Source organism: Artemia franciscana, chromosome 16, assembly GCF_032884065.1.
Source record: "Artemia franciscana chromosome 16, ASM3288406v1, whole genome shotgun sequence".
Classification (NCBI taxonomy): Eukaryota; Metazoa; Arthropoda; class Branchiopoda; order Anostraca; family Artemiidae; genus Artemia; species Artemia franciscana.
In genome coordinates, this window is record NC_088878.1 from 11003701 (window position 1) to 11022864 (window position 19164).

General features: G+C 35.6%; 1 protein-coding gene across 1 annotated transcript in view; it reads right to left on the reverse strand.

Annotated features, from left to right (window-relative positions):
* The window catches only part of LOC136037067 (discoidin domain-containing receptor tyrosine kinase B-like), a 184432-nt gene that overhangs the window by 43124 nt on the left and 122144 nt on the right, over positions 1–19164 (reverse strand). The window contains exon 10 of the mRNA XM_065719504.1: positions 11117–11521. Within this exon, the coding sequence (XP_065575576.1) occupies positions 11117–11521 (405 nt within the window). The remainder of the gene's footprint in view (positions 1–11116; positions 11522–19164) is intronic.

Sequence of the window (19164 nt, forward strand, 5' to 3'; positions counted from 1 at the left end):
TTTGAGAAAAAAAGGAGCGGGGGAGGAAGCCTAGTTGCCCTCCAATTTTTTGGTACGACTGTTTTTATTAGCAAAAGATATACGTAACTTATAAATTAGCTTACGTAACGAACATTTGCATTCTCATGTTTTTATTGCATATATGAGGGGTTCACCCCCCCCCGTCAGTACCTCTGAATCACAAAAGCCGTAGAATACGTAGTTGAAATTACCAAAAGTACTTTAGCGTAAAGAGCGAGGTGTTAGGAGGAGCTGAGCCCGTCATATGCGCAATAATTTCTGTTTGTTTTAAGTTTTAATGCTGCTCCTTACTTCCAGTTGAAAAAGCTTCTTCATATTTATTTTTTCATTGTTTTTTTTTTTAAATAAGGCTAGAAAATTCTGCGCTCCCTTCATGGAAATCTTCTTCCCCCATAACGAATTCCTCGATGGAAAGTTTCCCCAACATGTCCCCCTCTTCTCAACCCCTCCTCCCAACCGAAAAATCCCCCTGAAAACGTCTGTACACTTCCCAATAACCATTACTATATGTAAGCACTGGTCAAAGTTTGTAACTTGTAGCCCCTCCCACGGAGACTGTGGGGGAGTAAGTCGTCCCCAAAGACATTGTTATAAGGTTTTGACTACGCTGAATAAAATGGCTATCTATAATGGCTGAATAAATGGCTATATTAGAATTTTTATCCGTTGACTTTGGAAAAATAATTAGCGTGAGAGGGGGCCTAGGTGCCCTCCAATTTTTTGGTCACTTAACAAGGCCACTAGAACTTTTCATTTCCGTTAGAATGAGCCCTCTTGCAACATTCTAGGACAAGAGGATCGATACGATCACCCCTGGGAAAAAAAAACAAAACAAACAAATAAACACGCATCCGTGATCTGCCTTCTGGCAAAAAATACAAAATTCCAAATTTTTGTAGATAACAGCTTGAAACTTCTAGAACAGGGTTCTCTGACACGCTGAATTTGATGTTGTGATTTTCGTTAAGATTCTAGGACTTCTAGGGGGTGTTTTCCCCTAATTTTCTAAAATAAGGCAAATTTTCTCAGGCTCGTAACTTTCGATGTGTAAGACTAAACTTGATGAAACTTATATATTTAAAATCAGCATTAAAATGCAATTCTTTTCAAGTAGCTATTGGTATAAAAATTCCATTTTTTAGAGTTTTGGTTACTATTAAGCCGGGTCGCTCCTTACTACAGTTCGTTACCACGAACTGTTTGATTACGTATTTTGACACAAATGAAAAGTGGTCAGATACCTTTCGTAAGGATATGGAGCAGTCCAAAAGACAAAAAGAAATTTTGAATCCAGCACATTAAAAAGTCTGTTTGAAAAATTGAGCTTTCAAGTTTTTTTCGGTTGTTACCTACATCAATTTCCAAACACTTCAAGAATTATTGTTGAATTGAAGGACCCCAATACCCCTCTCTCCTAGTTTTTATTTCTTTTTTGTATATTTAATACATCAATTTCTTCAATATTTTTTTTTTTATATTAAGAATAGTAAAATAGCAAATAGCAAGATTTTTCAAGATTTATTGTTGAATAAAAGGACCCCAATACTCCGCTCACCTAATTTTCTATTTATTTTTTTCTTGTTTATTTAATGAGCAATTTCTTCAATATATATCCTTTTTATGTTAGAAAAACATGACAAGATTTTTGTTTCTTTTTTGTGAAAGAAATAGCAAATGTAAAAGGAATATCGAAAAATGTTTTTCAAATGCTGCCAATCCATGTCAACAAAATGTATCTTTTTGGCCATCATTTTTCTCCGTGTGGACAGAAATATAGACTCAACGGACGTATTTCTAATAAAAACATGGAGTATTTTGACACAAAACAAAGAACCATCGGATACTTTCCACAAGGGTTTCAAACAACAGGCACAAATGCCTGCAATAATAAGGCTATCCAAAGATCTGCGCTATTTGAAACTAGCGTGAAGGTCAATGGAGTATATCCAATTAGCCACCGAGGGGAACCCTCTCAATGTGCTGTTCAAAGGAGTAGGGGGTCGATGGGCTCCAGGTGTTGGAGGCAATGGGTTGTCAAAGCTCTGACTGACATAAGCACGCGGATTTCTAAATAGCGTAACAATGGGAGGGTGCCATAGAAGGTCTTGGAGCTTATTCTAGTGATGACAAAGTTCGCCTTTTTTTTCAACTTTGCTGCACTGATTAAGGTTGCACAGAATACGGATTGAGGTTGTAAGAAATAAGGAGTAGATTCAGACGAATTAAGCTACAAGGATAGTTCATTATTTTCTAACAGATTCTGAAACTATTAATTACGTAACGACATATGGCTAGTTTTTTCGGTTAAATAGATGAATAAAATTGATTTATTCGTATTTATTCTGATTTATATTTATGTATTAAGGGATTGGTACAAGGATATACCCAGGATTTTGAAGAAGGTTTATGTCAGGACTTTTTTGGTGAATGGGGATGGTTAATTATAAAAATAGAAAATTTTTAAGCAGCTATTTTATGATACAAATATCTTTTATCATATTTGTTTATTCTTTGAGGAAACAGGTTTATCCCCATGAAAACCCCTGTATGCACAAGGTTTTGTGGCGTTGTTTTGCACTGTTTGTGGTTTTGTGGGAGTTCCCCTTCCTCAGTTAGTTGATCGAAGCGTCATTGACTCCACGAGTATTTGATAAAGAAAGAAAAATCATATTGAAGTAACTCTAATGCAAAAACGTGGCTGTTGTAAATGTACGATGACATGAACAATATACGTACGAGATATATGTACGATATATTTACGATATATGTACGAGAACAATATTGCTGTCGTTAAAGTAAGAAATGACGTAAAATTAAAGTAAGAAAAAATCGTTTTTTTGTTTGATTACAAAATTAAAATGCCGTTATGCAATAAAAAGAAAGAATACAGTTTATTCTGCTGCTTGGAAAATCCACAATTTCTAGCACCAAAAGAGAAGAGATGGAACAGTCATAAAATATTACTATTCGAGAATGACTTGCTGTGTCATGACCGCCCAAAACACTCTTTTCAGTATTAAAATATCTCAATTTTTCGGGCTGCCAAATTTTTTTGGCTATTTTTTTTTTTTTTTGTTACTTTTTATGCTGTGTTAAGGCATCTGCTACAGGGAATAACCGAATCGACAACATTGTCTCGTAACCATTCTAAAGAGCATTCAGTAGGCATGGAGGAGAAAAACAATTCCAAGTGGGCGTTTCTAAAATGTAATTCAAAACGTTAATACTAGCTTTCAGGCTATATAGTGATATACTGAAACGATAAGAAATAACGATAGTCAAACTACTAATTTACTACAAAACTACAAAGGCAAGTAGGCATGTATGCTAAAATCCGTAAAAGATGTTCACATAATTATAGACTTAAACTGCTGTTGGAAACAATCTAAAGCGTTAAAGGTATTTTGTAATATTGTGAAGCAAAAGAAGCCAAACATGGCTAGAGGCCCGAGAAACACCGGCGTTTTTACCGTGCGTTTATTTTACCGAACGTTATTTTGCCGTTGATACTCTAACGTGGATACACTGGGCGGTAAAAATTCTACCGTCGCAACATCAGTGAATCATATTAAATCTGATAGGCCACACTAGATCATAAATAGATCACATTAATATAATATTTGTATCTAATAGATCACAAATAGAGCATAAGCCTTTTGGTCTTTCATTGAAAATAATTGAAAAAACGGACGAATTTGCCCCGGTTCCTACATATTGGAAAATGCATTATATGCCCCTTATACTTGTTTGAGTTTATTACACTCACTGGCATAGGGGGGAGGAAGAGCGGTAAAACTATAAGGTATTCTGAAAACCAATAGGCAGAAATTTTCCGAATGTAAATGAAGTCAAATTTTGTTAAAAATAGAATTTAGTTTTGGGAGCCTAAACGGGACAAAGACTCATCTTTTTTTATTATAAATAGGCTTGGATCTGTTTAGGGTCAAAAGTAGGGGCTAGTTTAGACCCAACCTCCTGAAATCTAAAGCTTTCTTGAATTTCTGGGCACTTCCTGATCAGTTTATCTATTTTTTTTATAATTTGTCTCTCTTATAAGCCTTTCTTTTAAGGGGCCAATTTTAGATTGAAAAGCGCAATGTCTCTAAATCTCAAGAACGTATTCCGCCTTGTAGCCTGAAATCACTTGAACAATGAAATAATTTCAAAATGGAGACACGGATGGTGGTGACATTCCACAATAGTTAGGGGGGATATTTTTCACAATATTTGGGGGGGGGCAATTTTTAAATATGTTTTGATTTTTTCAAAAAAATGAGAAAAACGAATTTTCAATGAAAATACTAAAAATGAGGGTATTTCTTAAAAATTTAGAGGAAAGTGCTAAAATTCTAAGGGGGTATTTGTAGGTAAAATCTGTATATGCAATTTAGATTGATCAAACTCTAATTATAAAACGTGTATTAAGTTAAATATGCAAATAGTTTATGGATCGTTGGCTTAACTATGACTGAAATCAGGATTATTATAATAATTTTGATGTTTGAAAAATATACTGATCGAGAAACTCTAGAATAGAGCAAGGTTCCCTAGGTTCAATTGTCGTTAATCCAATTTTAAAAAGGATATTTTTATTGAACTTTATGAGTCGGAAAATAAGCAGTCGAACTGTTACCAACTTAGGTTACAGGCTATAACTACTTGCTCCAATAGCCCTTCAAAGCTAATGGGCTAATACTTGACACCCCTTTTCAGAAAACGTTAAGGTGGGCTCAGAAGAAAGCCATAAGAAAGCATAAGAGAACATCTACCAAAGGAAAAAATACGAAGAAGAAAAAAAAAACAACGCAGATGGTGTTCAAGTTTTTTGCTTTCCCGAAAGTCCCTCAGTGAATTCAACAAATATTGGTATTTTCTGTCTACTTTGGTTGTTTTTGCATACATAAGGTTCTCTGGATTTTTTCCCTCCCCCAGATGAGACTACGTGTGCCCCTGTTACTAAAAGCCTTTTAAATTTGAAATTTGAATTTTTATTTATAAAGTTATTTTATTCTTAATTTATATCTTAAATCTTTCACGACAGCATCAATTTTCGGAGTGATTCGTAGGTTGGTTAAGGGATCCATAACCCATTGTAACATTGTATATTACGTAAATTTTACGTAAACTTATGGCTTAAAAATTTTAAATTGTTTGTGGAATAGTCAGGATTCCAATTTTAAGGAATTCAAATCATTCTTCGACACGATTTTGGAAGACTTGACTGCTCAGAAGTCAAGGATTAGGAAATTTAATCGTAGGAGTAGTACTTAAAAAAGAGATGAAAGTTCGAATGTTTGAACGTGGCTAATATATTTTGAGACTATTACTAAAAATTTTATATTTTGACAAATAAAAAGAAACACAAAACAATCATGAGTAGAATGGGTGCAATGACTTTGTTCATCTTAAATGGGAAAGCTCAATTAGAAACCATAGATAAGGTAATTATTTGTATGAAAGGTTAGTTGACTCATCGTCTCCCATCCCTCGATTTTAAACATTAGGAAAGTCAATCATTAGCCACAACTTCCATGTTGTTTTTTAATTTAAATAGCGACTTATGCTTAAATGCATGAATAAGTGTATGAATACATATAAGCTCAGCTTTTAGGTTGAATATGTAAATTTATGTTAAACTGAGCTGTGTGGTGGTTATGACAATTTTACGAGATTAGCCACCATGGATCCATCGAAGTATCAACAAGGATTTAATTTAACCAAAAAATTAATACAACAAAACGGTTTACGTTTCGATATTCAACATTGATTTTTGGTCCGATATATAGACATATAAATTTTGATATTTAATATCACCCAACTTTAAACTTTTGAATTGAATTCTCAGAACAAGAAGCTTTTATCTAACCGTAATGTGATTTGTGTCAAATTGCTTTTATAATGTTTATTTTCTCTGAAAACTGGATATAGAATTGCGGGTTTATTATATTATAGTATTGCAAGAAGGTGAAAAAGTACAGCAATCAAAGAAGATTAATGCTAAATCTAATTGATAATTTATGGTTTTCGGTGATTATTGGTAAATAAAGATTTCAAAATGAAAGGTAGAACTTGCTGGTGACATGGGGTTTTGCGAACTGCCGATATAACATCAGCTTCCCCCCATCATAGAATTGCCCCCCCCCAGACAAGATGCTGCCTAAGCCCATGTTCTTGGTAATACCTTATACAGGAATAAACCCATACTCCAGCCGCCCTCCCCCTCCCCCAGTGGGCTTCATTTTGGTGAAGCGAAATGACTGTCCTGTGTACGTCTTGAATGAAAAGAATTTTGTTTAGGAGGCTAAAGGCAAATTCACGATGAGATTTTGCTAGTGCCGACATTTAGCCCTTTTTTCCATCACATTTACAGGTTTAACTACAATTCCATGAAAAATTTTAATTGATACAGATTAGCACTAACAAAATTTCGGCATTAATAGAATCTCATCGTGAACGGCCTTAAGGCTTCGAAGAAACTCTTCTCGCATTATTTTGAATTAAAAAAAAGAAATGATTCACTTTTTCACATATATCTTGCGGAACTTTTGCACATTAAAGAGGTGGAATAACACTTCCAAGGTGGAATAACATCTTAGTGGATAACTGTTATCCACCAAGAGGTGGATAACAATATCGTTTGTGCAGATTTAGAAAAGGCGTGCGCTTTGTTATTTCAATAGTATGTTCTGTTTAAAGCGTATTTTTACAGCCATCTTATAATAAAAGATCAATTAGCCAAGTCTTGGCCCAAAATCCCTCCTCCTTAGGCCACTTATGTGTTTTTTTTTACATAGCAAATTATTTAGAGTAGTCTACAACCCCTTTTGGAAAGCATCCTTTCAAATTAGCTGAGATCTTGGGAGGACAGGATGTCAATCAAACTTCGTTTTAAATACAAGACGGCATATCAGATAACTAAGGAGTTAATTGAGAGGAGATAGGGGCTGTCGGAAGTTATTGAAGAGACCTCTTGCTATGCTTAAGAGCCCATTTTGCGCTGACCAGATGGTAAATAATAGGCTTATTCGTTGGTAGTCACAATTCTAATTCCTAATTCTCCTAATAATAAAAAGCTAAGCAAAAGCGAAGAAAGGCTGGAATTCGCAGAATATGTTAACATTGAAGCTTACTCTACAAAAGTAATGCAGCTATATTTAGGAATAATTTTTGGGCCGGCCATAGCCAAGCTGAATTAATACAAACTTTATCAAGCCAGAGGTAAGAATTCAAAGAAGCAAATGCGAATTTAAATTAGCGTCTGGAAATTCTTCCCAAAAACAGGCGCTTAACTTATATTCTCCCTACCAAGCGTTACTCATTATGATAAGGATTTTTAATGGATCTCTTTGAATCAGGAATGTAAACTAGCTATCGATCTCTGTGCCGTGCCCTGGAATATCGGGTCTGTTATTAAATTTCTTACAATTTGCTTCATTACTGCAATACCCGGTGAATAAGAATTAGAAAAAAGGCATTCACAATCACAATGTCTTTATCAAACAGTTCGTGGTAACGACCTGTAGTAAGGAGCGACCCGGCTCAATAGTAAACAAAACTCTAAAAAAAGAATTTTGATACCAACAGTTACATAAAAAGAATCAAATTTTGATGCTAAATTCAAATATATAAGTTTCATCAAGATTAGTTTTACCCATCAAAAGTTACGAGCCTGAGAAAATTTGCCTCATTTAAGAAAATTGGGGGAAACACCCCCTAAAGGTCATACAATCTTAACGAAAGTCACACCATAAGATTATGCTTATTAGAGAACCTTATTGTAGAAGTTTCAAGCTCCTATCTATAAAAATGTGAAATTTCGCATTTTTTGCCAGAATACAGATCACGGATGCGTGTTTGTTTGTTTTTTTGTTTTTTTTTCCCAGGGGTGATCGTATCGACCCAGTGGTCCTAGAATCTTGCGAGAGGGCTCATTCTAACGGAAATGAAAAGTTCTAGTGCCCTTTTTAAGTGACAAAAAAATTGGAGGGCGCCTAGGCCCCCTCCCACGCCATTAATTTTCCCAAAGTCACCGGATCAAAATTCTGAGATTGCCATTTTATTCAGCGTAGTCGAAAAACCTTATAACAACATCTTTGAGGGCGACTCACTCCCCCACAGTCCCCGTGGGAGAGGCTACAAGTTACAAACTTTGACCAGTGCTCACATATAGCAGTGGTTATTTGGAAGTGTACAGACGTTTTCAGGGGGATTTTTAGGTTGGGGGGGGGTTGAGAAGATGGAGATATGTTGGGGGAACTTTCCTTGGAGGAATTTGTCATGGGGGAAGAAAATTTTCATGAAGGGAGCGCAGGATTTTCTAGCATTATTTAAAAAAAAACAATGAAAAAATAAATATGAAAAAGTTTTTTCAACTGAAAGTAAGGAGAAGCATTAAAACTTAAAACGAACAGAAATTATTACGCATATGATGGGCTCACCTCCTCCTAATACCCCGCTTTTTACGCTAAAGTATTTTTAGTAGTTTCAACTATTTTTCTACGGCTTTTGTGATTCAGGGGTCATTCTTAAGGAATTGAGACAAAATTTAAGCTTTAGTGTAAAGAGCGAGGTACTGACGAGGGGGTGAACCCCCTCATATACTTAATAAGAACATGAGAATACAAAAGTTTGTTACGTAAGCTAATTTGTAAGTTACGTATATCTTTTACTAATGAAAACATTCGTAAAAAATTAAAAGTTCTAGTTGCCTTTTTAAGTAACCAAGAAATTGGAGGGCAACTAGGCCTCCTCCCCCGCTCTTTTTTCTCAAAATCATTCGATCAAAACTCTGAGAAAGCCATTTAGCCAAAAAAAAAATATGCTAATTTCGTTTTAATTATTCATCTGCGGAGAGCCAAAATCAAAACATGCATTGATTAAAAAACGTTCAGAAATTAAATAAAAAACAATTTTTTTTTTAACTGAAAGTAAGGAGCGACATTAAAACTTAAAACGAACAGAAATTACTTCGTATATGAAAGGGCCTGTTTCCTCATCAACACCCCGCTCTTTACGCTAAAGTTTTTCACTGTTTTAAAAAGTAGAGTTTAAAGAGTCAAATTTTAGCGTAAAGAGCGGGGCGTTGATGAAGAAGCAGCCCCTTTCATATACGAAGCAATTTCTGTTCGTTTTAAGTTTTAATGTCGCTCCTTACTTTCAGTTAAAAAACTTGTTTTATTTATTTAATATCTTAAAGAGCTTACCACTTACGTCGTTATATCGTAAAGCAGGCCGTATTATAAGGTGCTATAGCTATAATCAAACAGTTCGTGGTAACGAACTGTAGTAAGGAGCGACCCGGCTCAATAGTAACCAAAACTCTAAAAAATAGAATTTTGATACCAATAGCTACATCAAAAGTACCGCATTTTAATTCTGATGTTAGATATATAAGCTTCATCAGGTTTAGTCTTGCCCATCAAAAGTTACGAGCCTGACAAAATTTGCCTTATTTTAGAAAATAGGGGAAACACCCCCTTAAAGTCATAGAATCTTAACGAAAATCCCACCATCAGATTCAGCGTATCAGAGAACCCTATTGTTGAGATTTCAAGCTCCTATCTACAAGGTGTGGAATTTAGTTTTTTTTTTGCCAGAAGGCAGATCACGGATGTGTGTTTATTTGTTTGTTTGTTTGTTTTTTTCCCCAGGGGTGATCGTATCGACCAAGTGGTCCTAGAATGTTGCAAAAGGGCTCATTCTAACAGAAATGCAAAGTTCTAGTGCCCTTTTTCAGTGACCAAAATTGGAGGGCACCTTGGCCCCCTCCCACGCCAATTATTTTCCCAAAGTCAACGGATCAAAATTCTGAGACAGTCATTTTATTCAGTGTAGTCGAAAAACCTTATAACTATGTCTTTGGGGACGACTTACTCCTCCACAGTCCACGTGGGAGGGGCTACAAATTACAAATTTTGACCAGTGCTTGCATATAGTAATGGTTATTGGAAGTTTACAGACGTTTTCAGGGGGATTTTTTGGTTGGGTGGGGGAGGGGTTGAACAGAAAGGGATATGTTGGGGGAACTTCCATCGAGGAATACATTATGGGGGAAGAAAATTTCCATGAAGGGAGCGCGGGATTTTCTAGCATTATTAAAAAAAAAAAACAATGAAAAAATAAATATGAAAAAGTTTTTTCAACTGGAAGTAAGGAGCAGCATTAAAACTTAAAACGAACAGAAATTATTACGCATATGAGGGGCTCACCTCCTCCTAATACCTCGCTCTTTACGCTGAAGTATTTTTAGTAATTTCAACTATTTATTCTACGGCTTTTATGATTCAGGGGTCATTCTTAGTGAATTGGGACAAAATTTAAGCTTTAGTGTAAAGAGCGAGGTACTGACAAGGGGGTGAACCCCCTCATATATGTAATAAAAACATGAAAATACAAAAGTTCGTTATGTAAGCTAATTTATAAGTTATGTATATCTTATACTAATAAAAACATTCGTAAAAAATTTAAAGTTCTAGTTGCCTTTTTAAGTAACAAAAAAATCGGAGGGCGATTAGGCTTCCTCCCCCGCTTCTTTTTTCTCAAAATCGTTCGATCAAAACAATGAGAAAGCCATTTAGCCAAAAAATTAAATATGCAAATTTCGTTTTAATTAATCCTCTGAGGAGAATCAAAATCAAAACATGCATTGATTCAAAAACGTTCAGAAATTAAATAAAAAAAACAAGTTTTTTTTTAACTGAAAGTAAGGAGCGATATTAAAATTTAAAACGAACAGAAATTACTTCGTATATGGAAGGGGCTGCTTCCTCATCAACGCCCCGCTCTTTACGCTAAAGTTTTTTTTACTGTTTTAAAAAGAAGAGTTCAGAGAAAGAGTCATACTTTAGCGTAAAGAGCGGGGCGTTGATGAGGAAGCAGCCCCTTTCATATACGAAGTAATTTCTGTTCGTTTTAAGTTTTAATGTCGCTCCTTATTTTCATTTAAAAAAACTTGTTTTTTTATTTAACATCTTAAAGAGCTTACCACTTACGTCGTTATATCGTAAAGCAGGCCTTATTATAAGGTGTTATAGCTATAATAAGGAGAAGACATTGGATCACACACAATGTATAAATGAAATCTTAAAGAACATACCACTTGTGTCCTTGTATCTTAAATCAGGTCTTATTGTCCCTTGGCTTAGTAAGGTGCTATAGCTATAATAAGGAGAAGGCCTTGAATCCCTGTGTGGTTCTTGATATACTAAATTTGGTCTTTTCATAATCAGGGAATCACCACCTGACGTCACCAGAAGCTGAGTTGCAGCAGAGTCTAGGGACATTCCACCATTTTGTTTGTGATATTCGTTCTCAAAGAGTGAGCCATGGACGGGCCATCCAGCTTTCGAAGGCAATGCACTACCATTAAGTGACTTTCCAGTTCTATTACGGAAAGTGATGAAAAAGATAGCAGCAGCCATAATTAAACTTAGCGCCATTAATATTCCAACTATTACAGCCAGATAGGTTTGCGAATCATTGTCTTGATTGTCTTTAAAATCTAAAACGACAAGAAAAAAATAGATACTGATGTTAAGAAAAGAAAGGATTTTTCATCAAAAAATGCAGTAAAATACATTTGGTGTCTTTTCTTGTACTTTGACTTGACTTTATTTAACCAAATAAACAAAAATATAAACCATTACAAATTTAAATCACTAAGCAAGGGAAAAAATTTAATTTTGGTTTAACACATACCAATTAGCTCATTCCTAAGAAAATCCTAAACAAATAAATTAATTTAAAATAACCTTCTACCAAACAACCCTAGGGAAACAACCACCATCCAAATACAACTCCAGCCACCTCTCTCCGCTTCCAACCACTACTTCCCCAGCCCTACAAGCCAGTCACATCCCCCCCGCCAAAATTAAAAAAGCTAAAAATTAACCAATGAAAGTTCTTTAAGTTTAAAAATTTTATGAAAGTTGATGAAAGTTTAAGTTAAAAATTAACCATAACTTATTCCCCAAGAATTATTATTTTAATCTCTTTTTAAACTGTGAGAGGTGCTCAGCCAACCTAACACTCAAAGGAAGCGAATCAAACAGTTTGTGGTAACGAACTGTAGTAGGGAGTGACTCGGCTCAATAGTAACCGAAACCCTAAAAAACAGAATTTTGATACAAATAGATACTTCAAAAGAATTGGATTTTTATGCCGATTTTAAATATATAAGTTTAATCGAGTTTAGTCTTAGCCATCAAAAGTTACGAACCTGAGAAAATCTGCCTTATTTTCGAAAAAAAGGGAAAACACCCCCTAAAGGGCATAGAGCCTTAATGAAAATCATATCATCAGATTCAACGCATCAGAGAACACTACTGTAGAGGTTTCAAACTCCTATCTGCACAAAGTGGAATTTTGTATTTTTTTTCCAGGAGAAAGATCACGGATGCTTGTTTATTTATTTTTTTGTTTTTTTTTTCACAGGGATGATCGTATCGACCCAATGGTCCTAGAGTTTCGTGAGAGGGCTGATTCAAACGGTAATTAAAAGTTCTAGTGCCCTTTTTAAGTGACAAAAAAATTGGAGGGCAACTAGATTCCCCTACGCTAATTTTTTCTCAAAGTCACCAGATCAAAATTTCGAGATAGCCATTTTGTTCAGCATAGTCGAAATACTTAATAACTACGTCTTTGAGGGCGACTTAATCCCCCAAAGTTCCTGGGAGCAGGGCTTCAAGTTTTTTTCACACAGACTTTTTCAGGGGGATTTTCTTCTGGTGGTGTAGATAGATTGGGTCACTTGGGAGAATCTTTTCATGATTTAATTTTTCATAAGGGAACATAATTTCTATTAAGGTGGCACTGGATATCCCAGGATTATTTAAAAAACAATTAGAAAATAAATTTAAAAAAAAAGCATGTTTTTACAACTGAAAGTAAGGAGTAACAATATAACTTAAAACGAACAGAAGTTATTACGCTTATGAGAAGGTTCGTCCCCTCTTCAATACCTCGCTGTTTACACTAAAGTATTTTTAATAATTTCAAAAGAGCTATTTATTCTAATTAAACAGCCTTTATGATTTAGGGGTCATTCTTAAAGAATTAGAAAAAAAATTCGAACTTTAGCAAAAGATCAAGGTATTGACGAGGGGGTGAACCCCCTCATATTACGTATATGAGGAAATTAGGCCCCTCGTCATTACCTCGCTCTTTATGCAAAAGTTCGAATTTTTATTGCCGATATAATCAATAATTTGTTTGAGTTATTTTCCGGCACATCTTAGCACTTGATTTTACCTTAAGCAACTTCATAACTATGATTTTAATGTGATAATAAACCAAAGATATTGTATGTGTTCGACTTGTGGTTGTTATCAAACAGTTCGTGGTAACGAACTGTAGTAAGGACCAACCCGCCTCAATAGTAACCGAAACTCTAAAAACGGAATTTTGATACCAATGGTTACATCAAAAGAATCGCATTTTGATGCTGATTGTAATTATATTAGTTTCATCAAGTTTAGTCTTACGCATTAAAAGTTACGAGCCTGAGAAAATGTGCCTTATTTTATAAAATAGGGGGAAAACCCCTAAAAGTCATAGAATCTTAACCAAAATCACACCACCAGATTCAGCGTATAAGACAATCCTACTGTAGAAGTTCCAGTCTACAAAAATGTAGAAATTTGTATTCTTTGCCAGAAGACAGATTACGGATGCATGTTTATTTTTTTCAGGGGTGATTGTATCGACCAAGTGGCCCTAGAATGTCACGAGAGGGCTCATTCTAATGAAAAACTAAAAGTTCTAGTGTCCTTTATAAGTGACAAAAAAATTGGAGGGCACCTAGGCCCCCTCTCACGCTCATTTTTTCCTAAATCACCGGATCAAAATTCTAAGATAGCCATTTTGTTCACCGTAGTCCAAAAATTTAATAATTATGTCTTTCGAGACGACTTAATCCCCCACAGTCCCCGGGGGGAGGAGCTGCGAGTTACAAACTTTGACCATTGTTTGCATATAGTAAGGGTTATTGGGAAGTATACAGACGTTTTCAGGGGGACTTTTTCAGGTTGAGGGGGGGGGGTCGGAGGAGGGGGTTACGTGGGAGGATATTTCCATGGAGGAATTTATCAAGAGGGAAGAGAATTTCCTCGAAGGGGCGTCAGGATTTTCTAGCATTATTTTAAAAAAAAATAATGAGAAAATAAATAAAAAAACTCAGCTGGAAGTAAGGAGCTGTATTAAAACCTAAAAGGAACAGAAATTATTACGTAAATAAAGGGGTTCATCTACTCCACAATACCTCGCTCAATACTCGACGGTATTTTATCAGTGGATTAGTCATTTAGAAATGTACCAATAGTTTCAATGCACACGTTTCTATCTTTGTCTGGATTGTGGTTACACCATTTACCACGCCCTACGAGAATTATAATATACAAGTACAACATTTTCAAATGTTTAGAAAAGAAATGACACTTTCCTGAAAAAGAATTTTAATAATTTTGCCACAAACTCTCTCTGGAAAAACATTTATAGGCTGGGCATCCCTGACGATTTGTAAAGGCACTCTCTTCTAGGAGGATGTTGCCATGAGGAAATATCTGAAAAGCATTATTCAGGGGTAAACAAGGTCCAAGTTTCGAAATTCAAAGTTTTCTTGTCCATTTATTTAACTGATTTATCTCCTGGACAGGACAGATCAAAGGTCGTCTATATTCATACTTGAGACTTATTAAATGAAAAGGGAGATAGGATTTTGAAAGAGCTTTCAGTCATCGAATGGAAATAGAGAGCTCAGGATACTTTCAAGTATTTCAGTTGAACGGGAGAATTCTTGTTAAACGAGAGATGTCTTAAGTGCCCATTGATCATTTTTGGTTTAATGCTAGATCTTAATGCTATAATGTGCTTTTACATTGCTACTTCTGGTCATTTTGCGTCTCTATGTAGTAGGAAACAAAAGGTAGCGAAAGTTACTCTTCAACATACATTTTCTCAACGGGTAAAAGAGACTTATTTATGTGTCCTATGACATTCTGTACTATGCAGTATATGCATATACTTGTATGTGAATTAGCCAATCATAATACAGAAGACAATATTGTGCTGCGAGAACAACACTTTGGTTCTCCTTATGCAGCTGTCTTGGATTCTGAGAAACTTGTAAGGGTGAAACTGTGAAACTTTTTTTTTTTTCAAAAAGTGCGGAAATGACATTGGATTGATGAATATGGCTATATTATTTAATGGCTATTATGATGATATATTTAAATTGGGCATACGTTTTTTGCCTTTGGCCAAAACAGATGGTTTTTTTCTAAAGTGGAGCTTTATAGTCTCTGTCAACGAGACTGTGGGAAGTTGTTCCACTTTTGTTTCATTGAAGCATGCTTCTTCTTTGGAAAGCAAATGGAAAGCTCTGTTTCAGCAGGAAGGCATCAGTTTCAAATTGAAGCTGCACTAAAATCTACAAGTGTTGAAATTGAGTAGTGATTTACTGGCTTCTTCACCAAAATATCATATTAGAAAACATTCAAAAACCCCCAAACAAGTCTTTTCCAAATGGCCTGAAAGTTTTACCGTCTGCTTTTACAACCTATTCCTTTTTATGAGTTTGGCAGAATCGCTCATTTTATTTTCTGTGTTGGGGACTAAGAGAGAGAGAGAGAAATGGTATCACATGTGTCTTTCTAAGCTAGATAATTTTCTCATTGCTGAAGAAACTGGAGCTTTTTCGCTCCTTTCTTAGTAGTGATGTAAGAAAGTTGCCTGGGACAAGAAAATTAACTTCAAGGTTGCGGCAGCTAAAAACATGAAAAAATTGAGGGAGTAAGTTCTAAAACGACCTAATTTATTTTCCATTATAAAACTAACTACGTTCTGATACTATCAAGCAATTCGTGGTAACTCGATGGTAAGGAGCGACCCGGCTCAATAGTAACCGTAACTCTAAAAAACGGAATTTTAATACCAATAAGTACATCAAAAGAATTGCATTTTTATGCTGATTTTAAATATATAAGTTTCATTAAGTTTAGTCTTACCGATCAAAAGGTATGAGCCTGAGAACATCTTATTTTAGAAAATAGGAGGAAACACCCCTTAAAAGTCATTGAACCTTAGCAAAAATCACTTTATCAAATTCAACGCATTAGAGAACCTTAATGTAGAAGTTTCGAGCTCCTATTTACAAAAATGTGGAATTTTGTATTTTTTGCCAAGAAGACAGATCACGGATGCGTGTTGATTTGTTTTTTTGTTCTTGTTTTTTTCCCTAGGGGTGATTGTATCGACCCAGAGGTCCTAAAATGTCACGAGAGGGCTAATTCTAACGGAAATCAAAAGTTCTAGTCAAAAAATTGAAGGGCACCTAGGCCCCCTCCTACGCTCATTTTTTTCCCAAGTCACCAGATAAATATTCTTAGATAGCCACTCTGTTCAGCGTAGTCTAAAATTTAATAATTATTTCTTTCTGGACGACTTAATCCCCCACAGTCCCAGGGAGAGGGGCTGTAAGTTACAAATTTTGACGATTGTTTACATATAGTATTTTAAATTTTTAAGAAGTCGAGTTAAGAGAAAGAGTCAAACTTTAGCGTAAAGGGCGAGGCGTTGAGAAAGAAGAGCCCCTTTCGAATACGGAGTAATTTCTGTTCGTTTTAAGTTTTAATGTCGCTCCTTACTTTCATTTAAAAAAACTTGTCATTTTTTTTGTTTAATTTCCATGAAGGGACTGCAGGATTTTCTAGCATTATTAAAAAAAAAACAATGAGAAAATTAATAAAAAAAAAATCAGCTGGAAGTAAGGAGCAGCATTAAAACCTAAAAAGAACAGGAATTATTAATACCTCGCTCTTTCCGCTAAAGTATTTTTAGTAATTTCAAATATTTATTCTACGGCCTTTGTGATTCACGGGTCATTCTTATAGAGTTGGGGCAAAATTCAAGCTTTAGTGTAAAGAGTGAGGTATTGACAAGGGGACGAACCCTCTCATATACGTAATAAAAATATACAGATATAAAAGTTCGTTACGTAAGTTAATTCGTAAGTTACGTATATTTATTACTAATAAAACATTCGTAAAAAAATAAAAAATTCTAGTTGCCTTTTTAAGTAACCAAAAATTGGAGGGCTACTAGGCATCCTCTCCCGCCTTTTTTTCATCAAAATCGTCCGATCAAAACTATGAGAAAGCCATTTAGCCGAAAAAAAAATATGCAAATTTCATTTTAATTATTCATGTGCGGTGAGCCAAAATCAGAACATGCATCAATTCAAAAACGTTCAGAAATTAAATAAAAAAAGTTTTTTTTTTAACTGCAAGTAAGGAGCGACATTAATACTTAAAACGAACAGAAATTTTTCCGTTTATGAAAGAGGTTGTCCCCTCCTCAACGCCTCGCTCTTTACGCTAAAGTTGTTTATCGTTTTAAAGAGTAGAGTTGTGAGAAAGAGTCAAACTTTATCTGTAATAATTTCTGTTTATTTTAAGTTTTAATGGTGCTTCTTACTTGCAGTTAAAAAAACTTGTTTTTTTTGTTTAATCTCATATTAAAGACCATACGGCTCCAATGTTTTTTTATTATTTTTTTTTCAGAGGCGCTTCATATGGAATGGGTGTCGTATGAACTTCAAAGGGGCTCATTTGATGGGAAATCGAGAGCTCTAGTGCCCTTTTTAAGAGCCAAAAGTGATCGAAGGGTAACTAGCGCCGCCACACGCCTTTCCCTCCCAATACATCCAATAAGGAATTTTAGATTGCCATTTTGTTAAAATTAGTTCAAAACTTATTTAACGAAAACGCAGGGTCGACACCCCACCCAGGGCCAGGGACAGGTGGCTGTAAGATATCCCCTTGGGGCAAATATGGTTCGTATTGAAGGGATGCTCGCATAAACTTCAGAGAGGACTCATTCGTTTATAAAGTGAAAGCTCTAGTTCACTTTTTTAAGAGTCAAACGAGATCTGAGAGCACCTAGCCCCCCTCTTCACGCCCTTTTTTCTCCAAATTCAACCGATAAAAATTTTGACATAGCCATTTTGTTAAAAATAGTTCAAAGTTTAGATAAGAAAAACACCTGAGTCGACGCAGCCCCCACAGGGCCTAGGAGCAGGCGTTGTAAGTTATGCTCTGGGGACATATATAGTTCTTATGGAAGAGATGCTCGTATAAACATCGGAGAGGGCTCATTTGATTGGAAATTGAAAGTTCTAGTTCAGTTTTTAATTTTACCGGGTGTATTTGGGGAAAAAGGAGAGGGGAAGGGCTAGTTTCACTCCGATCTCTGGGGCTGGTTTCCCTCCGATCTCCGAGGGGCTAGTTGCCCCTCCATGGGGATTGGGGTAACTAGCCCCCCTCCCCACGCCCTTTTTCCTCCAAATAAATCTGATAAAATTTTGAGATAGCCATTTTGTTAAAAATAGTTCGAAGTTCAGATAAGAAAAACTCATAAGTCGAGGAAACCCCCCAGGGCCCAGGGGCAGGCGTCGTAAGTTATGTTCTGGGAACATATATGGTTCTTATGGAAGGGATACTCGTATAAACTTCGGAGGGGGTTCATTTGATTGGAAATTGAAAATTCTAGTTCACTTTTTATTTCACTTTTTACTTTTTAGTTCTAGTTCATGCTCGAGTGCTAATTTGACTGGAAATTGAAAGTTCTAGTTCAGTTTTTAAGAGTGAAAAGAGATCGGAGGTCAACTAGCCCCCTCCCCCTCTCCCCTTTTCCCAAATACACTCGGTAAAAATTTTGAGATAGACACTTTGTTCAAAGGTCAGATAAAAAGAACTCCGGTATTGACAAAAGCCCCCAGGGCCCGAGGACAAGCGTTGTAATTTCTACCCTAGGGGCATATAGGGTTCTTATGGAAAAAATGCTCGTATAGACTTTGGAGGGCTCAATTATTTGGAAATAGCACATCCCCCCAAGTCCTTTTCCCCGAGCCTATCCGATACAAATTATGAGATAGCCATTTTTTTTATAGTTCAAAGGTCAGGTAAGAAAAACTCCAATGTCGACGCAACCCCCAGGGCCCGCGGGCAGGCATTGTGAGTTATGCTCTAGGGGCATATAATAATAATAATAATAATAATAATAATAATAATTTATTCCACAAAAAGCCCAGGGGCCATAGGAAATATACAGAACAAAAACAAACAACAAATTAACTAAAAACCAAACTAA